The sequence below is a fragment of the Eucyclogobius newberryi genome, unplaced genomic scaffold (genome assembly GCF_026437365.1).
Source record: "Eucyclogobius newberryi isolate DKJ021-1_F unplaced genomic scaffold, fEucNew1.0.hap1 SCAF_9, whole genome shotgun sequence".
In the NCBI taxonomy this organism is placed as follows: domain Eukaryota; kingdom Metazoa; phylum Chordata; class Actinopteri; order Gobiiformes; family Gobiidae; genus Eucyclogobius; species Eucyclogobius newberryi.
The window spans coordinates 13,404,047-13,429,306 of NW_027316532.1; the positions used below are offsets into that span (position 1 = coordinate 13,404,047).

At 46.7% G+C, this 25,260-nt stretch overlaps 1 protein-coding gene across 1 annotated transcript in view; it reads left to right on the forward strand.

The window, feature by feature from the left end:
• Positions 1 to 14,514, forward strand: part of zbtb37 (zinc finger and BTB domain containing 37) — a 38,975-nt gene extending 24,461 nt beyond the window's left edge. Inside the window, exons 3-6 of the mRNA XM_072439391.1 lie at positions 4,766 to 4,967; positions 5,213 to 5,312; positions 8,246 to 8,542; positions 14,243 to 14,514. Of these exons, the coding sequence (XP_072295492.1) occupies positions 4,766 to 4,967; positions 5,213 to 5,312; positions 8,246 to 8,542; positions 14,243 to 14,458 (815 nt within the window). The 3' untranslated portion in view covers positions 14,459 to 14,514. The remainder of the gene's footprint in view (positions 1 to 4,765; positions 4,968 to 5,212; positions 5,313 to 8,245; positions 8,543 to 14,242) is intronic.
• Positions 14,515 to 25,260: the final 10,746 nt, after the last annotated feature.

Here is a 25,260-nt window from a genome sequence, read left to right on the forward strand (position 1 = left end):
GTTGGGCGGGGGAGCCAGATCGCTCTTCGCAAGGATGGGAGCGAATATCAAACCAAGCCGTTAGCATTTCCGGGTTGGTGAGGGGGTGAGGTATGGGTGATATTTCTTAACTATTATGTTACAACCCTTATTATTATCAATTATACACTTAGGATAGACTACGAAACGTGAAAAAAAGCATGTTATGGCACCTTTAACTATATGCCTAATAGGGTAAAATGTCCATTTCCCCGCATTTTGGTCTACTTCAGGATCAATTATCTCATTAACTACAGGGAGTTGGTTTGTGGATTTTTTCTGTGAATACTTATTATTATTATAATTAATTAATTAATTAATTATTATTATGAAAATAGAAAAAGTATCTATTCCCCTGCTCAGTGGAACGAAACTCCTACAGATCTCAGCCATTGGCCTATTCTGAATTGCCTTCTGTATGAATTGTGTGCAAATAAACTTGCCTTGCCTTTATTAAGAATTAAAAAAAATATTTTTGTTATATATATGTCTATTTCTCTTTTCATTTTTGTTAAAAAATGTCTTCGTTTAATTGGGTTCATTATTCACAATGAAGGATACAGGGTTCAGAATAAGCGGCATCGCAAAATGCAACGCAATTTCTCTCAAATGCGATGCATTCCTCAGAAAAAAAGTCTTTTTGTATCGCAGCTTTTGCATGATGGACGCCACAGCAACATCAGAAGCTTAATACATATTTTTTGTGAGTGTAAAGACAATATGTAAACGAGACTCAACAAATAGTCATCTGATGATGATGTGGAAGAAAGTTGTAAATAAGGCCGTCTGACTTGGTGTTAATTCATTTAAAACTAAGTTTTCTGTTTTATTTTGGAAAAAAGTGTAAGCGTTTAACAGTTGAGTTTAATTTTTTTTTTAAATATTTACAAATACATTTGAAATAAATACATCAATGGAAAATATTGATTGTTAGTCATTTTCGTGTTTTGCTATGCAACTTATCAAATTGCTATGCAAATATTGAAAAAAATGTTTACAGATTGTTTATCAGCTGCTGCTATAAAAGAGAAAATCCTTCATCTGAGCCCTGAAGGATGCGACTTGTAACACTTCTGATGCCATTGGGATGATTGTATTGATTGATAACTCCTGAATGTTCTTAATCTCTCTGGTCTAAAACAACAAAAATGACTGAAAAGGTAAAAAAGAAAAAATGGTTCAAGCTGGAATCAGGCATCGAACCCAAAACCTCGTCGTAAAGAGAGGGAAGTCCAGTCCTAATGAAAAAACTCCCCAGTCACTCCTGACTCCAATCCTCAGAAAGAACTGTATATTTGACTCATTAACTCCCCACAACCCGCTGCATTCTGCAAGTATTTCCCCATTTCCCACAAATCTAATCTCCCACATTTGGCACATAGATGAGTAGATGTTTTTAGTCACAGAGTTTATGTACCAAAGCAGACGGCCAACATGGAGCTCAAAGTCTGATGTCAAAAACAAATAAATCATGTCATCAGTCTCTTTAAATGAACAGAAATGTTAATTCACATACCCCATGCAGGCGAGTTTTGCATCTTCCTTAAGAGCACCTCAGCTTCTCCTGGTGTTTTTTACCTTCAAATGTCTCCAGAAGAATCGCCGGGAAAGAAAACCCATGTCTCGGTTTTCGCTTCCTGAGCTCCTCACAGAAGTGGAGGAACCTTTGCCGTTGTTGATGAACCTCGTATGGAATATCCGGAGAAAAGAAAACGCACTTGCCTTCGTTCTGTAGGTCTCCTTTAACCCTGGAGGTCTCCTTTAACCCTGGAGGTCTCCTTTAACCCTGGAGATCTCCTTTAACCCTGGAGGTCTCCTTTAATCCTCGAGGTCTCCTTTAACTCTCGAGGTCTCCTTTAACCCTGGAGGTCTCCTTTAACCCTGGAGGTCTCCTTTAACCCTGGAGGTATCCTTTAACCCTGAAGATCTCCTTTAACCCTGGAGGTCTCCTTTAACTCTTGCAGCCTTCACGTTCCTTCACACGATCATTAAGAAACCTCATCATCAGACCTAGTAGTTCATCAGCTGCTGGTCTTGGTTGCCATGGCGATGTGCTTTTTCGATTGTGATGGGAGGGACTTCAACTCCTGAGCCATCAAGGAGCTCAGAATAATTCTCTCCAAAAAGCTTTCTGTTTCCTTTCCTTCTTCTCCTCCTTCGATTCCCACAAGTCTCAGGTCAGAACAACGTGATCTGACCTCCAAATCCAGCTTCTTATTTTTCAAATTATTGTTCTCCAACTCCAGCGTTGTCACTCTGGCCCTCAGCGCCTCCATCTGGCCCTCAGCGCCTCCATCTGGCCCTCAGCGCCTCCATCTGGCGCTCAGCGCCTCCATCTGGACCCTCAGCGCCTCCATCTGGACCCTCAGCGCCTCAATCTGGCCCTCAGCGCCTCCATCTGGCCCTCAGCGCCTCCATCTGGCCCCTCAGCGCCTCCATCTGGCCCTCAGCGCCTCCATCTGGCCCTCAGCGCCTCCATCTGGCTCTCAGCCCCTCCATCTGGCCCACAGCGCCTCCATCTGGCCCTCAGCGCCTCCATCTGGGCCCTTACTGTCTACAGATCGTTCGTATTATCTGAAACATGCTGCTTGACTTGGTCCCGCCTCCTTCAGCTCAGCGGCTGCAGCAGCAGATACTGCAGTAGATAAGGCCAGTGCAACGGCCGCCACCACCTCCACTCTGAGAAACACCAAGAGAATCTCCACCCGGGCCAGCGGAACCCCGCGTCCCTTGGTCCACTAGCCACGTTAGCCTCGTTAGCTTTGTTAGTTTAGGATGCGGGCTGTTTACCAATGGGACCGTGGGCTTTGTTTGCTTTGGTCCCATAGTGTTACCAGGCTTGTTTCTTCCTTTTTTACTCATCTTTTATGCTTCCTCTTTGGGATTTGGTGGATCAAACGATAATTCTAAAGCTGAGTTTTACAGCAGCGTGAGAGGTGCGTTTACTCAAAGCGCCACCACAACCAGAGGTCGGGAAGTCTATTCTTATTGAAGTGTGTCCGAAAGCTCCTCCCTGCTCTGCTCCAGGACAAGCTCTCCCAGCTCAACGTGTCTGACTCCACCCGCAGGGGGAGCACTGACTCCACTCGCAGGGGGAGAACTGACTCCACTCGCAGGGGGAGCACTGACTCCACTCGCAGGGGGAGCACTGACTCCACCCGCAGGGGGAGCACTGACTTCATCTGCAGGGGGAGCATTGACTCCACCCGCAGGGGGAGCACTGACTCCACCTGACTCCACCTGCAGGGGGAGCACTGACTCCACCTGCAGGGGGAGCGCTGACTCCACATGACTCCACCTGCAGGGGGAGCACTGACTCCACCTTACCTTCAGGGGGAGCACTGACTTCACCCACAGGGGGAGCACTGACTCCACCTTCAGGGGGAGCACTGACTTCCTGACGGATCTGAGGTGTGCGGCTGGGGAAGAATGTCTCAGACACTGGGACTATCAGCACAGGAGCTCCACAGGGCTGTGTACTTTCTCCTCTGCTTTTCTCCCGGTACACAAACTGCTGCACCTCCAGCCACAACGGACGACACCACCCTCATCAGGCTCATCTCTGAGATGATCGTGCGCTTCAGGAAAGTTCTAGCGTCCCAGTCCCCCCTCACCCCAACAGACTCCCTCTTCACCACCATACTGTATATGTGCAAAAACTTTTTATTTTTTAGCCAGCGAACAGTCTCTTTCCTTCCCCTCAGATGAGTAGACAAATGTGGGCTACTCACCATTGGTGCCGCAGCACGCTTCTCTGTTTCAGTCCATCCTCCAGGAAGCACTCTGTACCTGTAACATGCCCCCTCCCCCGCGCTCCAGAGGAACCGTGGCTATTTAGGCTCAGTTGCTTCAAACGCTACTTCTCTTGTTCCGATGCTGCTGCCGCTGTGTCTTGCGCTGACTTACAAAGCCATAAATGACATGGCCCCTCCCACCTCAAAGATGCTACAGAACCATATCATCCAAACACTCTTCACTCTCAAAATACTAGCCTTCTGGTGATCCCAAGAGTCTCTAAAAGCACAGTAGGAGGTAGAGCCTTCTGGTGGTCCCAAGAGTCTCTAAAAGCACAGTAGGAGGTAGAGCCTTCTGGTGGTCCCAAGAGTCTCTAAAAGCACAGTAGGAGGTAGAGCACCTGTCCATGTTAAAGAGGCCGACACAGTCTCTTCATTTAAGTCCAGGCTTAAAACCTCTTTGAAATGACTTATGGTCAGACCAGTTAGGAACAGAAATATAAAGCTACAGTTTCAGCTCTGCTGCCCTAGGAGCAACTCTGGGGGAAGTATGGCAGCTTTTCCTCTCAACAATACTTAATATTTCATTTCACTTGCAATCTATTCATTTCTTCTTTTTCTTTCTTCCTTCTTCTTTCTTCAATTTTCTTTCTTCCTTCTTCCTTCCTTCTTCCTCCTTCTTCTTTCTTCCTTCTTTCTTCCTTCTTCCTTCCTTCTTCTTCTTCCTTCCTTCTTCTGGTTCTTCCTTGCCAAGAAGGAGGGTCTAAGGACGAGGGACATTTGTCTAAGGACACGGGATGCTTGGACATTGCCAAGTTCCTATGAACATATTTAATCTATTTTTTCACTCTAGCCCCTCAAGGCAACTGCTGTTATTTCCAGCGGTACAAAAATAAATTGAATTGAATTCTGATTTTGATTCTAAAACATGTGAATCCTGCTGAGGGTGCATCATTCTAACATTGTGAGCTGCTGAGCATGCATCATTCTAACATCGTGATCTCCCTCTGCAGTGGACCGAGTACATATAAAGACTGAGCGCGTGGAGGAGTGGATGGGGGCGGAGTCTCAGCCGGAAGAAGGCAGGGCTGTGGAGGAAGGCACTGTGATGATTGACAGCTCGGGACGCAGCACGGTCGTCACGGCGACGACTTCGGGGGACATGGCGACGCGCAGCAGCATTCAGCCGTCAAGTAGCTTCAGCGAGACCGAGAGGTGAGAATGAGGGCATCACAACCCTGCAAGCTAACAAGCTAACACTTTCCTGTGCCAAGTGAGTTTAGCAGTTTGTTGTGGTTGTTTAAAGAGTACTTTTCATCTGCCAAAGCACATTTCTAGCTCCTGATTTCACTGTCAATGGCAATGAAGTTTTTCTGATTGTGTTCATATTTTGCATGAAGTGTATTCCTCCTGATGATGTATATGATGTATATGATGTATATAATGTATATGATGTCCAGGTTTAGTCCAACGGGGAGTGTGGTGGTGCTGGCAGAGAGACAGAGAGCCAAGAGTGAGTCTCCCAACCGAGCCGACGAGCTCAGGCAGCCCAGCTCTCAGGTACCACAGACACACCAGCTCTCAGGTACCACAGACACACCAGCTCTCAGGTACCACAGACACACCAGCTCTCAGGTACCACAGACACACCAGCTCTCAGGTACCACAGACACACCAGCTCTCAGGTACCACAGACACACCAGCACAGACACACCAGCTCTCAGGTACCACAGACACACCAGCTCTCAGGTACCACAGACACACCAGCTCTCAGGTACCACAGACACACCAGCTCTCAGGTACCACAGACACACCAGCACAGACACACCAGCTCTCAGGTACCACAGACACACCAGCTCTCAGGTACCACAGACACACCAGCTCTCAGGTACCACAGACACACCAGCTCTCAGGTACCACAGACGCATTTTTTAAATGTTTCAAATTATGTAACGTATAAAAACAAACAGAGAATGAGAAAAGACCAGAGAGAAAAGCATAATCTAAAATAAGTAGATATCCTCTACATGCTGCTGTTAGGTCAGATGATACACAGCAAACATATGTGACCTATCACAAGGATGCAGACGAGTCAGATCTATGTTTCACTGTCGCAGGTTTATCTGGACCAGTGGACTCACTCTCACTGCATCCAACAGATCAGTGTCTGGACCGGCCTCCTGCTGGTGCCAGAGGGCCTCCTGCTGGTGCCAGAGTCAGGACTAAACATGGACCGGCCTCCTGCTGGTGCCAGAGTCAGGACTAAACATGGACCGGCCTCCTGCTGGTGCCAGAGTCAGGACTAAACATGGACCGGCCTCCTGCTGGTGCCAGAGTCAGGACTAAACATGGACCGGCCTCCTGCTGGTGCCAGAGTCAGGACTAAACATGGACCGGCCTCCTGCTGGTGCCAGAGTCAGGACTAAACATGGACCGGCCTCCTGCTGGTGCCAGAGTCAGGACTAAACGTGGACCGGGCTCCTGCTGGTGCCAGAGTCAGGACTAAACATTGACCGGCCTCCTGCTGGTGCCAGAGTCAGGACTAAACATGGACCGGCCTCCTGCTGGTGCCAGAGTCAGGACTTAAACCTGGGCCGGCCTCCTGCATGTGCCAGAGGGCCTCCTGCTGGTGCCAGAGGGCCTCCTGCTGGTGCCAGAGGGCCTCCTGCTGGTGCCAGAGGGCCTCCTGCTGGTGCCAGAGGGCCTCCTGCTGGTGCCAGAGTCAGGACTAAACATGGACCGGCCTCATAGGTCTTTGCCGCTGGTTCGGCGCCTGACAGCGATTCTTCCAATCTATCTTATCTTTCCCAGCTTTTGTTGGAAGTTTTCAATGTTCGGGGATCCAGGTCTCCATTATCTGACCACACCCTTGACCTCAGTTTCCTCTGGGATACCGACAATCCGCATTCTACATCTTCGCTCTCGGTTCTCCAAGTCCAATTTGTCTTTCAAAACACACTCCTGGTTTGCAAAGCACAGACTGTGTCCTTCAGGTGGAGATGTCCTCCTCAGTCACTGTCAGACAGAGGAGCTGCAACCACTCAGGAGGAGAACCAGTTCTTCAGGAGGAGAACAAGTTCTTCAGGAGGAGAACCAGTTCTTCAGGAGGAGAACCAGTTCTTCAGGAGGAGAACCAGTTCTTCAGGAGGAGAACCAGTTCTTCAGGAGGAGAACCAGTTCTTCAGGAGGAGAACCAGTTCTTCAGGAGGAGAATCAGTTCTTCAGGAGGAGAATCAGTTCTTCAGGAGGAGAATCAGTTCTTCAGGAGGAGAACCAGTTCATCAGGAGGAGAACCAGTTCATCAGGAGTTGAACCAGCTCTTCAGGAGGAGAACCAGTTCTTCAGGAGGAGAACCAGCTCTTCAGGAGGAGAACCAGTTCTTCAGGAGGAGAACCAGTTCATCAGGAGGAGAACCAGTTCATCAGGAAGAGAACCAGTTCATCAGGAGGAGAACCAGCTCTTCAGGAGGAGAACCAGCTCTTCAGGAGGAGAACCAGCTCTTCAGGAGGAGAACCAGTTCTTCAGGAGGAGAACCAGTTCTTCAGGAGGAGAACCAGTTCTTCAGGAGGAGAACCGTCTGGGCGCGCAGGGACCGGCGCCACCCCCGTCTGGGCGCGCGGGGACCGGCGCCACCCCCGTCTGGGCGCGCGGGGACCGGCGCCACCCCCGTCTGGGCGCGCGGGGACCGGCGCCACCCCGGTCTGGGCGCGCGGGGATCGGCGCCACCCCGGTCTGGGCGCGCAGGGATCGGCGCCACCCCCGTCTGGGCGCGCAGGGATCGGTGCCACCCCCTTCTGGGCGCGCAGGGGATCGGTGGCGGTGGAGAGCTAACGCTAACTAGCTTGGGTGTAGCATTGCAAGAATTGTTCTTTGTGTTTTTCTTCTTGTTTCGACAAATAGAAATAAGTGTCCAGTTTCTTGGTGCGTCTGCTTCATGTAAGAGTAAGTCTCCCCATGTGAACTCAAAATGAAGACGAAATAAAGATGGAATCCATTGGATTCGACCGTCGCCCTTGACTAAGCTAAGCGGCCCAAAAGTGACCCACAAATGACGTGGTTTGAAACTGCATAATAATTTGAAAAAGTCTATTTGATGTTTTAATTTAAAAAAATATATACTGTTATCATTGGGAGGTTGTTTCAATAACATTCTAATTGTAGAAGTAGAATTGTATCTAATTGTATCATTTAAATGGACTATTTGGCAAAATGCCACAAAAATATAATTTGCGTAATAATTTGAACTGTTTGCATTGCAAAGGCTGTGTGTTTGTTAGTATTGTATTCCTATTACTCATCCACACCTTTTGAACCATGAGCCATGTTTCCATGACCACAAACTCCTCCACTCACAGCACCGGGACCAGAGCACCAGGCGTGTCTCTACCCTCCAGGGTCCTGAGGTGACCAGAGGGTTAAAATGTAATAACAATGTCCAGATGAATGAATTAACATATATGACTGATATTAGCACTTTATGTTGTTTGTTTCAGGCAGAGGAGCATGCAGCGTTTGATATGGGGGGATATGAGGACTACCTGAGGGAGCAGGTGGGCGATCGCTGGTACAGGTATAATCCCAGACTCACCTGTATCTACTGCTGCAAGTCCTTCAACCAGAAGGGCAGCCTGGACCGCCACATGCGGCTGCACATGGGCATCACGCCCTTCGTCTGCCGCATCTGTGGGAAGAAGTACACTCGCAAGGACCAGCTGGAGTACCACATCCGCAAGCACACGGGCAACAAGCCCTTCCACTGCCACGTGTGCGGGAAGAGCTTCCCTTTCCAGGTAACACTGACACTGTTACACCATCACTCCCCTGTTACACGATCACTCTCCTGTTACACGATCACTCTCATATTACACTATCACTCCCCTGTTACACGCCCACTCTCCTGTTACACACGATCACTCTCCTGTTACACACGATCACTCTCCTGTTACACCATCACTCTCCTGTTACACGCCCACTCTCCTGTTACACGATCACTCTCCTGTTACACCATCACTCTCCTGTTACACCATCACTCTCCTGTTACACGCCCACTCTCCTGTTACACGATCACTCTCCTGTTACACGATCACTCTCCTGTTAAACGATCACTCTCCTGTTACACGATCACTCCCCTGTTACACCATCACTCTCCTGTTACACGCCCACTCTCCTGTTACACGATCACTCCCCTGTTACACCATCACTCTCCTGTTACACCATCACTCTCCTGTTACACCATCACTCTCCTGTTACACGCCCACTCTCCTGTTACACGATCACTCCCCTGTTACACCATCACTCTCCTGTTACACAATCACTCTCCTGTTACACCATCACTTTCCTGTTACACCATCACTCTCCTGTTACACCATCACTCTCCTGTTACACGATCACTCCCCTGTTACACGATCACTCCCCTGTTACACCATCACTCTCCTGTTACACGATCACTCTCCTGTTACACGATCACTCTCCTATTACACAATCACTCCCCTGTTACACCATCACTCCCCTGTTACACCATCACTCTCCTGTTACACAATCACTCTCCTGTTACACCATCACTTTCCTGTTACACCATCACTCTCCTGTTACACCATCACTCTCCTGTTACACCATCACTCTCCTGTTACACGATCACTCCCCTGTTACACCATCACTCTCCTGTTACACGATCACTCTCCTGTTACACGATCACTCTCCTATTACACAATCACTCCCCTGTTACACGCCCACTCTCCTGTTACACACGCCCACTCTCCGGTTACACACGCCCACTCTCCTGTTACACGATCACTCTCCCCTGTTACACGATCACTCTCCTGTTACACGCCCACTCTCCTGTTACACGATCACTCCCCTGTTACACGATCACTCTCCTGTTACACACGCCCACCCACCTGTTACACGCCCACTCTCCTGTTACACACGCCCACCCACCTGTTACACGCCCACTCTCCTGTTACACACGCCCACTCTCCTGTTACACGCCCACTCTCCTGTTTCACACGCCCACTCTCCTGTTACACTGCTGACAGGAAGATGATCTGCCTGAGAAATAATGCATTTTAACAAATGTATTCAGAATAAAAAAGATATTTTATTTATTTGGCTTAAGTTATTAGACAATCAAAAACAATTCACCGTGTTACAATCGATGATACAGAACATAAAATGACCCGTTTCCATACTCAATGTGAAGTTGGTCCAATGTCTGAAAACAATATTAATGTTCAACAAACTGAAATCCTCTCTCTCTGGCGCCCCCCTCTGACCTTTAGAAACATTTACCCATTTAAATGGCAAACAGAATCTCTTAATATTTAGGTGTGATAAGTGTCCAGGCTCGTCATATGTCTGCTCACAAATAGATAAATGTCATCTCCAGGTCGACCACAGTCATTCAATTCAATTCAATTTATTTTTGTAACGCCCAAAATCACAACGGCAGTTGCCTCTGAGGGCGGCAGTGAAAAATGGATCAACAATGTCTGTGGTGGCGAGGGACGATGTCCCAGAGTCCTCTGTCCTTAGACCCTCCTTCTGTCCTCAGACCCTCCTTCTGTCCTTAGACTCTCCTTCTCGGCCAGGAAAAACTACAAAAAACGTTCCAGATGAAGGAGAGATCTGACTCTCACAGACGTGAGGGAGACTGGAGCTGGAGCCACTCTTCAGGCAGATGAGGGACCGTCCATACAGGGCAGGGACCACTTCACCAGGAGAGGGACATCTGGATCCACAGGAGTGAGACAAAGAAGGCGATGAACAGTTTGCAAGTGGAATTAAGAAATAAATATAGTTTGATAGAATAAGTCAGAAGAAGAGAATAGAGCTCAAGCTGCCATACTTCCCCCAGCACAGTTGCTCCTAGGGCAGCGGAGCTGAAGCTGTGGGTTTATATTTCTGTTCCTAACTGGCCTGACCATAAGTCATTTCAAAGAGGAACGTAATTTAAGCCTGGACTTAAATGAAGAGACTGTGTCGGCCTCTTTAACATGGACAGGAACTGATTCCATAACACAGGAGCTCAACCTCCTATAGTACTTTTAGAGACTCTTGGGACCACCAGAAGGCCAGCATTCTGAGAGCGAAGAGCTCTGTTTGGATGATATGGTTCTATAGCATCTTTGAGGTGGGAGGGGCCATGTCATTTATGGCTTTGTAGGTCAGGAGTAGAATTTTAAATTTGATTCTAAACTGGACAGGAGCCAGTGAAGAGACTCCAGCACCGGCGTAATGTGCTTTCTTCTTTTTGTTCCTGTTAGTAATCTTGCTGCTGCATTTTGAACCAGTTAAAGCTTTTTATGGAGCTTTTAGGACCTGCTGTGAGCAGGAGTTACAGTCTAATCTAGTCGTTACAAATGCAGGAGACGTTTTTCAGCATAGTTTTTAGGCCGGATTCTTCTGATTTGATCTATATTACGCAGATGAAATAGTCTGTTTTACAAGCTTGATTTATATGAGCTTTAAATGAGAGCAACTGGTCCAATAAGACTCTGAGGTTTCTTACAGTAGAACTGGAGGCTTCACTGACATTGTCCAGTATGACTGCTCAGATAGAGCGTATCGTAGATGCTTAGGACCAGCACAATGACCTCCATCACAATGACCTCCATCACAATGACCTCCAGCACAATGATCTCCAGCACAATGACCTCCATCACAATGACCTCCAGCACAATGACCTCGGTTTGTTCAGGGTTAAGAAACAGATCATTACGTGGCACGGTGGCAAAGGCGGTTAGCGCTCTTGCCTCCCAAGGAGGAGATCATGGGTTCGATTCCAACATCACCTCTCTGGTCTGCATGTCCCCACGGTGGGTTCTCTCCGGGTTCTCCGGCTTCTTCCCACCGTCCGTATGGTCGGTTAGGTAGAATTGGCAACTCTAAATTGGCACTATGGACAGGTGTTTAAAATTAGCATATTCTGCTATATACACTTAAAACATTGCATCTGGTTTGTCCAATGCTATGTCCTTAAATAAATAAATAAATCCAAATTAAGTGTCCTCCAGGTTTTTATCTCCTTCACACGAGTTCTAAGTCTGTCTACTTGATCGCTCTGATCAGGTTCATTGATAAATACAGCTGAGTGTCGTCTGCAGAGCAGTGGAAGTTAATGCCATGTGACCTGATCATGTGACCTAACGGCAGCATGTAAAGGGCTCTGAACCCTGCTGTGGTGGGCTCTGAGCCCTGCTGTGGTGGACTCTGGACCCTGCTGTGGTGGGCTCTGAGCCCTGCTGTGGTGGGCTCTGTCCTGTAGGTGGTGACAAAGCTGTTTTACTACAACTTTTTCAAGGATTTTAGAGACAAAAGGAATATTTGAAATAGGTCTGTAGTTTACCAATAGGTCGGGGTCTAGATTAGGCTTTTTCAGAAGAGGTTTAATGACGTCATGTTTGAAGGATGTGGAACATAAGCACTTTATACTGAAGTATTTATTATATTAAGAATAGGGTCTATAATTAGGGGTAGAATGTCTTTGAGGAGCTTGGAATGGGGTCTAGGACACATGTTGAGCTTTTAAAGGACATAAGGGCTGAAGTTATCTCTGCTTGATCAACAGCTGAACATTTCTAAATTTACAGATGGATTTATATGTGACATTAGATTTACAGCTTGAGCTTGTTCAGGGTGAATAGTGGGGCTAATTTCATCTAATTTATCTCTGATTGTTTTTATTTTATTGTTAAAAAATAGGAGGAAATCATCAGAGCTGAGTGAGGGCTCTACTGCTGTGACGCTACGTTACCATGGCTACAGCGGTGAAAAGAAATTTAGTGTTACTTTTGTTGACTTCTATTAGATGTGAATAATATCTGGTTTGGGCCTCACACAGAGCTGCTGATAAGACAGGAGCAACTTTTCCATGTTTTTAGAGATTCTTCTGTGTGGGAAGAGCCAAATGATCCTTCTAACCTTCTAACTCTGTTTATGTGAACGCAGTTCTTGGTTGTACCAGGAGGAGGCGCTTTGACCTAATGACCTTCTGTTTTAACGGTGCTGCAACATCAAGAGCAGACTTCAGAGAATCCATGGTCAAGTCGACAAATTGATCACTTATACTGGGACTAAAACTGTTCTCAGCAGGATCACATGACGTGATCACATGACGTGATCACATGACGTGATCACATGACATGTCACTGAATATTGGCTCTATTATTTCTTTGAATTTTGAGATAGATTTTTCAGATATTGTCCTTTTCATTATAACTTTATTCTGTGGCTGATGATCTTTAGGAATAAACTGAAATGTAATAATGAAATGATCTGACAATATAGAGTTTTGAGGGAAGACAATGAGGTCACTAATCTCTATTCCATACGTTAGGACAAGATCCAGAGTGTGATTATGACTGTGAGTCGCTTTATTTACATTCTGACTTAAACCAATGCTGTCTAACAAGGCGCTGAAGGCATTACTGAGAGCGTCATCACTCATGATGTTCACGTGGATATTAAAGTCTCCAGCTATAACTATTTTATCCCAGGCTAGCACTAAGTTTGATATAAAGTCAGAAAACTCTGTTAAAAACTCTGAATCGGGACCATGAGGTCGGTAGATAACTATGAACAAAACTCCTTGGTTTTTCATATTTAGACATGTGATTGACGCATGAGGCTTTAACATGGGTGAAATGCATTGTTAGTTTTAGGGGTCATGAGTCGACTTGAGTGTGAGATCACTGCCACACCACCACCTCGGCCTGTGCTCCTGGCGGTCTGAAAGTTAACATGGATGGGTGGGGTTTACAACGACTAAGATCGCTCAAATTCCGAACTAATAGGGATGAACCCTCCGAAGTGGGAGGGGCCATCCCTGCGAATGAGCCCGGGCTTTCCCCAAAACGCACTCCAGTTATCAACAAAGACTACGTTGTTTTGAGGGCACCATCTAGATAACCAGCTGTTGATGCTGAAAGAGGCTGTTCAATTCAGCATTGATCCGATTGGGCAGAAAATATTACAGTGTCTGACATCGACTTCGCCATCATCCCAGATCCAATTGTCTGTGCTGTTTTTATTTGTTAAATGTCCCTTAATTGTGTAAATGTTCTTATGATTTGTGTGCTTTCATATTTTTTGCGTTGCCCCAGGTCATCCTTGAGTCTCGATCTTAATGGGTTCTTACATGGTCACATAAAGGTTCATAAATATGTTCAGTCACCATCAATGAGAATGTGATATGGTCGACCTTTGGCCTGCACCGGGTTTATACTCGTCTGTAGTGAGTTCGAGCTGCGCAATAAATGGATTAGACTCATTTGTGTTTTTCAGATACAGCCACAGGCACATCTTTGGCCAACTTCTTAGCTTTTTTAGCTCTCTATTTTCAGAAAAAGACAAACCAAAGACCGACTTTCTCTTTGGCAAACCTTTGTATTGAATTCTTGATCTTGAACTGTGTTTCTTTGTAAATCCTGACAATTCAAGCTGTACGTTCTTCTCTTGTGCCAATTGAAATGATTTTCTTGTCCTTCACCCAGGCCATCCTGAACCAGCACTTCCGGAAAAACCACCCGGGCTGTGCCCCGCAGGAGGCCCAGAGCGCGTCTCCAGAAACCACCATGGTGACCTCCAGAGGGGGCCCCAGTGACGAGGCCTCACCCAGCCAGGAGGAGCCCGAAGGGGGCAATGGCAGTGGAGGAGGAGGCTATGGAGAGGGCCCCCAGGCCTCCGTGTCCACTACAGGGCCTGACTGAGCATACAGGGGCAGGGCAGGGGCGGGGCAGGGATGAGACAGGGACTTTAAAATATAAGAGATGTGTTTCAAAAACTGGAGAACTCCAAATACCACAGACTTTAATTTTCAGAAGCCTTTTCACCTCCTGACACCTCTTCAAAATATATATTTATTGTAAACGTCATTATAAAACGTAACTCACCAAGGATTCTTTAAAAAGTCATCAGTTTGCTTCATATTTTAGGATTTACTCATTTATTCCCAGTAGTGGAAATTCACACATCTTGAAGTATTTACTTGAAAAAAATCTGATCTGCTTCTGTGATTTAGAATTCTATTCTGGAAACGAGAGTTAGACAAAAGGAACACGTCAGGTTCAAGTGTCCAACATAACTTCAAAGTATAATTACACATTGATGAACGACGTTCCTGTGGTCCAAAGGGGGACGTACGGGACGTTCTGGCATCAAAACAGTTTGGTCATAACATCGTTGTTACTACGACATTCAACACGTGAAAGACGATGACATGTTTCATCGAGCTTCATGTGATGACATGTTTCATCGAGCTTCATGTGATGACATGTTTCATCGAGCTTCATGTGATGACATGTTTCATCGAGCTTCATATTGGAACTCTTCCTCCGGTTCTTGTAACACATCTGGATTTAAACCGCATCTACCTTCACAGACAAATGCTACAGTTTTAGAAGCTACAGACATGAAGAGTCCACACACTCCAACCTCGTTCAAAACTTTTATAGAAGAAGAAATACATATATATGTATATATTATATGTATATATTCTTTCACACAGGTTCACAGCGTTGCAACAGTCTGTCCGGTGGAGAAACAAATTGCCAAATTTTTCAGTGCCACATTTCAAACATTTCTTTTTTTTGCCTTGACAATCTACAGCTCGTGGGCTTCTGGTCGTGGCCCACAGAGAGTTGATCTACAGCTCGTGGGCTTCTGGTCGTGGCCCACAGAGAGTTGATCTACAGCTCGTGGGCCTCTGGTCGTGGCCCACAGAGAGTTGATCTACAGCTCGTGGGCCTCTGGTCGTGGCCCACAGAGAGTTGATCTACAGCTCGTGGGCCTCTGGTCGTGGCCCACAGAGAGTTGATCTACAGCTCGTGGGCCTCTGGTCGTGGCCCACAGAGAGTTGAACTTGCCATTGCGGCTTTTGGAGGTTGTTACGTTGCACAAATTCCAGTTTTGCCCTGGTGTGACTGGGGTTTCTGTTTGTAGAATAGAATCTAACTTAAGAACTAAAATGATATCAAACTGCACTTGCTAAATTCACTTTAGTTGCCAAGAAATAGGGGAAGGTTACTATGGCTACTTACCTCCTTGAGTGTTGTTACTTCGTCACCCCAATAAGTACCAGTCTAATCAAATATTACAAGTAATGACAAGTTTATTTAAAGTCTGGTATTCTTAGTGTTGATGTGATGAGCCAAAATGAAACTATTTGTGTTTAGGCTGAGTCTGTTTGCTGTAACCCGACTGACCCGGTATAAAACTAGCCGACGAAAAAAAAAAATCATTTCGTCAAAATGACACCAAATTATTATATTTTTCTTATATTTCGCCGACTCACCGACCGTTTTTTCAAAAGCGCTGTGTTGAATAATTTTATAGCACAGGTCACTTTATTTATCATCCCACGGGGTGAATAACGCACTGCACGACCCACACGGGTCTGCACGACCCACATGGGTCTACACTGTCAGTCCTCCACATGCTTCTGTAGAGAACAGACTCTGCAGGATTGAACCTGTATTTCCTTTGTTTTGTTGCTTTGCCCCTGTCAGCGCCACCGCTCACGTCGTTCTTCATCATGGTGTCGATTTCATATTAAATTTGGCCTGCGCTTTGCATTCTGGGAGGGAAACACGCCCGGCAGCGTCATCACAACAAACATGGTGGCGCCCGTGTCCCCAGCTTGTTCAGCATGTCCCCCCCCGCTCGCCTTCGCTACCAAAACAAAGGAGAACGTTGTACAAAAGGTCGATTGAAATATCTTAAAATCGGGAGATTTAGTCTCACAATCGGGTTGATCGAGACGTTTTCCGTCATTGACTGTTGAAGCCTGACTCCTAGACAGTTGAAGCCCGACCCCTGGACTGTTGAAGCCCGATCCCTGGACTGTTGATGCCTGACCCCTGGACTGTTGAAGCCGACCCCTGGACTGTTGAAGCTTGACCCCTGGACTGTCGAAGCCTAACCCCTGGACTGTTGAAGCTTGACCCCTGGACTGTTGAAGCCTGACCCCTGGACTGTTGAAGTCTGACCCCTGGACTGTTGAAGCTTGACCCCTAGCGGTCACTCCAAGTCAAAAAATGGCGCCGATTTTGATCTTTTTTTTTTGCCTTCAAAGTAAAAAAAAATAAGAATTACCGACCGACCCACTTGAAAAATGTTGGGTCGGGTTACAGCAAACAGACAATTTATTTGGGTTCAGCCTAATCAAAGTGTGACAAATAGATTTTTTTCAATTCTAGTGCGATGTAATAATGTTCTTAAGTGTCTGAAGTCTGAACGTCAACGTCAGATCTTTGTGAACCTTTGTACATAGTTGTAACATACAATACTTTTATTATAGAAGTGACAGACTGTTAAACTGCATGCCAGATCCATCTGCACTTTAGTCAAATAATACAATGTCGTGACAAATAAGACACGGTAGAAATCTTTTCTATTGCATTCTGATGTAATGTAAATAGTGTGCGCTTTAAGATAAGTTTGACATAAACCAATGGTAGATGATAAAATGTCATTAACAGAATTAAGTTAGAAGTAGTAAAGCCACGCCTCTTTGGTCGTTTTAGGGCTGTGCCAAAGAATGATCTTCAGTTGGATTTGTAAAAGGAACTGGTTTCACAGTAACTATTCTAGTCAGCAGTTGTGTCGTGGCCCCTTTCAAAATAGTTGTAAATTAGTTTCGGATTTTTAAAAATATTGATTGTAGTGTTTTAGTTTTTGGGGGCAGAGAATTAATTCACACAAATCCTAAAAGCAGACTTAATGCTAGGTCGTTTTGTGGCTTTTTTATTGCTTTGCATTCACTATCTAAGATAAGATAAGATAATCCTTTATTGTCCCACATGGGGAAATTTCATTGGTGCAACGCAGGTAGATACAGAGGTAGATACAGAAGAACAGATCACTTATAGGAAGTCTGAAAAACACTTTCAGTAGAAGATCTCCTATAAATAAAAACTCCCGTAGACAAATAAATAAATACATAAATACCATTGCGTGTGAGCACGACAGTAATTGCACATGAATATGTGTCAAGACGGCACATGGATTGCACATGAAATCTACAATTTAATGTCAGCATTTCAGACGCAGAGCAGGGGCAATAGTTCAAACTTAGTGCATGGATTATAAGACATGTGGATTATAAGATATTACATATACAAGACCAAAACATTTGAATACTTGCAGCAGATTCCACCGCCATTTCAATTGTAAACCATCATTTATAATATAATATGAATGCAACTGTGAAGACTTCAAATGACACATTTGAGTCAAGGTCTTACCAAACCCCAGTCACACCAAATGGATCAGAGCTGGTTGAAAAATGTCTGAATCTGGTTGTTTTCCAAAGCGTTCCCCGTGGGCAGCCTGTTGACCACAGCAGTGTTCCCCGTGGGCGGCCTGTTGACCACAGCAGTGTTCCTCGTGGGCGGCCTGTTGACCACAGCAGTGTTCCCCGTGGGCGGCCTGTTGACCACAGCAGTGTTCCTCGTGGGCGGCCTGTTGACCACAGCAGTGTTCCCCGTGGGCGGCCTGTTGACCACAGCAGCGTTCCCCGTGGGCGGCCTGTTGACCACAGCAGCGTTCCCCGTGGGCGGCCTGTTGACCACAGCAGCGTTCCCCGTGGGCGGCCTGTTGACCACAGCAGTGTTCCCCGTGGGCGGCCTGTTGACCACAGCAGCGTTCCCCGTGGGCGGCCTGTTGACCACAGCAGCGTTCCCCGTGGGCGGCCTGTTGACCACAGCAGTGTTCCCCGTGGGCGGCCTGTTGACCACAGCAGCGTTCCCCGTGGGCGGCCTGTTGACCACAGCAGCGTTCCCCGTGGGCGGCCTGTTGACCACAGCAGCGTTCCCCGTGGGCGGCCTGTTGACCACAGCAGTGTTCCCCGTGGGCGGCCTGTTGACCACAGAAGGATAAGCTACAGCTCAGTTACCTCTCATCACTACGCAATACCGCTGCGTCACCAACAGGGGGCGCCACACAGTCTTCTCAGAAACTTTTTATACAATAAGCATGTCTCTTTATTCTTATTCTTTGTATTTGGGACACTTTTTTTTTGCTCTGACAATGATTGAGAGACATTTGAAGTGACAGAACTGACCAGACTGAATCGGACTCTGAAACGAGGTTACAACGCTTTTATTTTACAATATTCAGATTTGTATTACTCAAAATTACCTAAAAATGTACAACATAACATTTACAAGCTCCTAATTATGCCTATTTTGGATTTAATAAGGCTCAAACAAGTTAGCTGGCTAACAAGCTAGTCATTGCCTTGCTACTAGCATTCCAGTTGTACAGTATTTTCACACAAAACCATAAACCTCACGCTTTAAATATAATATTTATCTAAAAAAAATTGTGCTTTTATTGGCAGGTTTTATTATCCATTTAGATATGTCAATACCTCAATGCTAACGCCACTTTAGCATTGGCATAGTGTTAAAAAATGCAAGTAGTATTAGCTTCTCTCTCACCCTGATAAGAAGAGTTAGTCACATTCAAAGTTATTTGGTAAATGAAAAGACAAATACTTTATTACATTATTTTAAATATACCTCATTGACTGAATTCAGCTGATGTTTTATAAGCTTCATTTCGCTAAAGAATAAATATGTAACTGGTTTATTCACAATAGACTTTGGATTGAAATCAGGATGAGTTTGTCTGGCTGCTCCGGCTCCTTTGGGTCATTGTGAACATGCAATCGAACTCTGGTCCGGACCAAAGAAGAGAACTCTGGTCCGGACCAAAGAAGAGAACTCTGGTCCGGACCAAAGAAGGGAACTAAAGCTAAATGGAACCAAACAGCTGCTTTAACGAGGGAAAAGGGCCGTTATTCATCCAATACGAGCTCTCACCCGGTGAGGGACTTTCTCAGGGTTGATGGGGGGCAGAGTGAGGCTGGCGGTATGATTTTCAGCCAGGTAGGAAATGCGAAGGCGCGGCTTGCGGGGGTTGGTGATCTGCGTGTGAGCCCGTCGGTGGCTTTGTCTGCTATAGCTCCGTGGAAGTTTGTCCCGGCTCCTGTTGATGTTAGCTTGCATGGCAAGCTTAGAGGAGTCGCTGGGAGGGCACCGCAGTTTGCCGTTCAAGCGCTCATCGATAAGCACTGATGTGTTTATTTATACCGATGGGTCTAGGGATCCTGAGAGTGGGCGTACTGGCGCCGCTTATTTTGTGCCTGACCTGGGGCTAGCGGTCAAGAAGAGGTTGACAGATCGCCTTTCTGTTTTCACGTCGGAACTTATAGCGATACGGTTGGCGTTGGAATGGGCGGAATCTGCTTTGCAGTGTTGCGGCATTGTGGTGGCCTCTGACAGCCTTTCTGCATTGCAAAGCATTAAATCTGGGAAATCGGATTGCAGACAGGATGTGTTGAATGGCATCTTCTGTCTGATGCTCTCCCTGTCCAGGAAGGATGTGAGGGTTTCCTTCATTTGGGTCCCTGCGCATGTGGGGGTGGATGGTAACGAAATGGCTGATGCACTGGCTAAACGTTCCCTTCGGCGGCCATCAATTGATGTGGCGGTTGAGTTAAGCAAATCTGAAATCAAGCCTGTTATCAAGAGTCATGTGGTCGGCCTTTGGCAGGAATTTTGGAGCCACTGTGTTACTGGACGGCATCTCTATCACATACAGGGTAGTGTGGGTCCTTGCGGGTCTATGGGCAGGAACGCGTGGGAGGAAAGGGCCTTCGCCCGCATGAGGATTGGCCATACTGGACTCAATTGGTCACTGAGTAGGATAGGCAAACATCCGACCGGTCTGTGTGGTCACTGTCGGGTGCCAGAGACTGTCGAGCATGTGCTGATTTGCTGTGAGGCTTATGATAGGGAAAGGGCTGGGTTGGCCTTGTGGTTTCGGAATAATGGGCGGGAGTTCAATCTGCGGAACGTTCTGGCGATCCAGTCACAGGGTTTGTGTCAGGCTGTGGTTGCTTACTTATGTAGCACAGGGCTGGGTAAACGTTTATAGAGGTGGGGGGTGTTGGAGACTGAGCCGAGGATGAGGAGCAAGAGGATGTTCTAACGCGCTTGGACTTCATGGGCCTAGAAACGCCAAAGTGATGGAAGAAGGACTTCTAGGACCTCATGGGCTTTGTAAAACAACAAAGACGTCCCATGATCTCATGGGCTTTGTACTTCCAAAGCACCGAGCGTCAAGGAGGGCGAGGAAGGTGAAGAAGAGTCTCCCTGGAATGGGGCCGGTTGGTCTCTGACACGACAACTATTCTGGTCACAAAGACGCGTCGTGACCTCATGGGCTTTGTGGCGCCAAAGCAATGGGAGGAGTACTTTTGCGGACTACGACAGAGTCTGGGGACTGCGAGACGTCTGGGGAGTGGAGTCTGGCGGTGGTGCAACACTCGGATGCCAACCGCCATAAAACAACAACAACAACAACGAAACGTCTGAGGAATAAAGTCTGGCGGTAATGCAACACTCGGATGCCAACCGCCATAAAACAACAACAACAACAACAACAACTATTCTAGTCACAAAGACATATGACCTCATGGGCTTTGTAACACCAAAGCAATGGAAGGAGTACTTTTACGGACTACGACAGAGTCTGAGGACTACGAAAAGTCTGAGGAATAAAGTCTGGCGGTAATGCAACACTTGGATGCCAACCGCCATAAAACAACAACAACAACAACAACTAAGCTGTTCAGGGAAATGCGATGGTGTCATACCTCGTCTATAAAACGCTGAGATTTGTGTCACTTCTTTGCCCTCAGCATCGGTTCATATTCATCAATAATAATAATAGAATTCAATTGCGGCTTGTCAAAGACCTATTTTTTTCAATGGGAAGTGACGAGTGCTTTTTGTACTTTGCCTTTTTATACATGTATCAATGATTCTTACATGTGAAAGGTCAATATTTGCAGTCAGCGCAAAGATCGGGACTTTTGAATGAGTTTTCAATGAGATGCTCTCAAAGCACTGAAAGCTCAAAATCGTTTTTTTTTTACATTACTCACCACTAGAAAAGCTGTTGTAGAATTGTCAGCAGCACAACTCTAACTCCAACTCTAACTCTAACTCTCAGTAAAGATGAGGAGTGTTCCAAGATTTGAGCACTTCATGCAGATTACACTTGTTCCCATTAGGACTAGAACTAAACTGCCCGTGCGTTGGGCCCGTCCGTTGGGCCCGTCCGTTGGGCCCGAGCGTTGGGCCCGTGCGTTGGGCCCGTGCGTTGGGCCCGTCCGTTGGGCCTGTCCGTTGGGCCCGTCCGTTGGGCCCGTCCGTTGGGCCCGTGCGTTGGGCCCGAGCGTTGGGCCCCGAGCGTTGGGCCCGTCCGTTGGGCCCGTGGGTTGGGCCCGTGTGTTGGGCCCGAGCGTTGGGCCCGTCCGTTGGGCCCGAGCGTTGGGCCCGTGCGTTGGGCCCGAGCGTTGGCCCAATGAGGTTGGGTCATAGGGGGAGGTTGTAGCGTGGGCGGGTTGTAGGGAAGGTTGTAGGGGGGATTTTAGGGGGGGAGGTTGTAGGGTCGGCGAGTTGTAGGGGGGGGGTTGTAGGGTGGGCGAGTTGTAGGGGGGGAGGTTGTAGGGTGGGCGAGTTGTAGGGGGGGAGGTTGTAGGGTGGGCGAGTTGTAGGGGGGGTTGTAGGGTGGGCGAGTTGTAGGGGGGGTTGTAGGGTGGGCAAGTTGTAGGGGGGGAGGTTGTAGGGGGGAGGTTGTCCAAGTTTGTTTATTTAATGCAGATCAGGCATTTATTTGGCTGATTCAGTTTGTATTGTGAATCTGACCTTTGACATTCAAGTGCAAGACGATGGTAGTAATTATAAGCTTATATCTAAAACAGAAGTCTTAGTTTTTGCATTGTCAGATGTGTCCAATAGTAGCCTACTTGTACTTTTAGAGTTAGGTTTACTGAATGTATTGTTTCTAAAGGGTATGAAGGGAAACCAAAGCCTACCTCCTCCTGAAGGGCATCAGGTGTTATTCATGTCATGAGAGAGTACAAGATACATGAACCTTAAAGAGTACAAGATACATGAACCTTAAAGAGTACAAGATACATGAACCTTAAAGAGCTTGTACTCCAGATGTTTGCATGTAATTAAGTGAAAAGTGTTTGGCCCCAGTTTAGTGAATATGAGCGTTTTATGTTTTATACTCCGAGAAGCAGGAAGTGCGCTGTTAGCATGCTAATGTTGGTTAGCTTTACTCGGGATGGTTAAACTCACTCTGAGCTCAGAGCAATGGCAGCTACAGATAATGATCATTGGGTTCATTCTCTCATTCAACACAGAACAAAGACACAGCAACTAAACATCCAAAGAAACAAAATCATGGCACATTTCAAACATTTCAATGAAAATATCCAATTTGCTCCAAAGTCTTTCAGAGTTGTCCATTTCCATATTAAGTCTGAATGTCTTTTTTCCATTTGTCTGATCGTTCATAGTCCTTGATCGTGATGTTTGTGTCAGTCCATTTCTTTGTGATGGTCTTTTCTCCTGCCGCCAAAAGTACATTCCAAGAGTATTTGAGGCCCAAGTTCATAGTTCTGAAGTTCAGAAGGATGGAAATGTCAAAAACAGTCTCCAGAGTGTCGTGAATATTTGTGAGCAACAGGACAGTCCCAGAACATGTGACAGTGGTTTGCCTCCTGGTGGCGCTGTTTCTCCAACAGTTGCATTTCCTTGTGAAGAATGAGACCTTTGACTTGGTGTTATGAAGAAATGTGACACATTTTTTTCCATTTGATTTTGTGGTCCTCCACTGGGCTGTACAAATATTTTCTGCCAGGCCTAACTCTACCCTAACCCACATAATATTACTGAACCTAGAACTGACCAACTGCAGCAACCCTTCGATCATAGCACTGCCCCGTAGGCTTGCACAGGAGGCACGATGGGTACAGATCATGGCTCTGCCCCGTAGGCTTGTACAGGAGGCACGATGGGTACAGATCATGGCTCTGCCCCGTAGGCTTGTACATGAGGCACGATGGGTACAGATCATGGCTCTGCCCCGTAGGCTTGTACAGGAGGCACGATGGGTACAGATCATGGCTCTGCCCCGTAGGCTTGTACAGGAGGCACGATGGGTACAGATCATGGCTCTGCCCCGTAGGCTTGTACAGGAGGCACGATGGGTACAGATCATGGCTCTGCCCCGTAGGCTTGTACATGAGGCACGATGGGTACAGATCATGGCTCTGCCCCGTAGGCTTGTACAGGAGGCACGATGGGTACAGATCATGGCTCTGCCCCGTAGGCTTGTACAGGAGGCACGATGGGTCCAGATCATGGCTCTGCCCCGTAGGCTTGTACAGGAGGCACGATGGGTACAGATCATGGCTCTGCCCTGTAGGCTTGTACAGGAGGCACGATGGGTACAGATCATGGCTCTGCCCTGTAGGCTTGTACAGGAGGCACGATGCACCCGTCCCTCTGGAACAGATGCACCTTTTTCATTCTTCCAGAGTCCAATCTTTATGCTCTGTTCCAAACTGAAGCCGTTTGGTTTTATCTTACAGCTGTTCAGTCCAAATCCCTTCAGGTCCTTTACCTTGTGCTGGTGGAAACTGGCACTATTAAACATACGCCTCAGTTCCATTGTTGTTTTTACTAAATTTGATTTGACGCACGTTTATTCTGGATTGTTTTCTGACCACATTTGTTCCTAGAAGACGATGGTTCCCCTCTATCGAACCCTTTGATCATGTGTTGTTTCTGAAATCACCTTAGTTGTTTACTTTGCCTGATTCATACCAATCATTTCTTAAACAGACAAACATATTTTCCATGACCACAGAATTTGTCTTTCGGCATGTTTGGTTTACAAATGTGAAATGACTATCTGCATCAGCTGAGGTCAGAGAAGACTTGTTTCATCAAGATTGCAGAACTCTGTAATTGTCTTAATTGTTTCCTGTGAGGTTAGGATTCCTTTCTCCTCTGGTTTTTTTAATGTCTTGTAGAATTTTAGGATTCCCCTTCTTGGCATTATTTAAAGGTTGAATGGACGATTTTTTGGCCCAAATCTGAGTTTCATTTCCTCGTGGCGTGGACTGCGATTAGTCCTGCCACGTATCAATCATAAAACGCACCTACCGCTCACCTGCAGATCCTCGTTCACCTGCAGAGCCTCGTTCACTTGCAGAGCCTCGTTCACCTGCAGAGCCTCGTTCACCTGCAGCCTTGTGCGGCTCGTCCCTATGAGCAGCACATTTCCCTGTGTCTAAGCGCATTGATCCATCATAATATAGTTCCCTCAGTGACGGGACAAAATGAAGACGGAGAAAGACAGTTCGAGCTCAGAAGAGACTGAAATCTACAGAGACGAGAGATGATGTGATCAGAGCTAATAAACAAACGCACGCTTTAGAATTCCAATGCCACAGATTTGATCTGGAGGCACGATGGGTACAGATCATGGCTCTGCCCCGTAGGCTTGTACTTGTATTGTGGTTCACAATCAGGTCATCATGTCTGTATAGAAGCTGACGTCGCCCCCTGGTGGAGCAGACACGTTCAGCAGAGTAAAACCTTTCCATTATAATAGTTCATTTACCCAGTACATCTGCTTT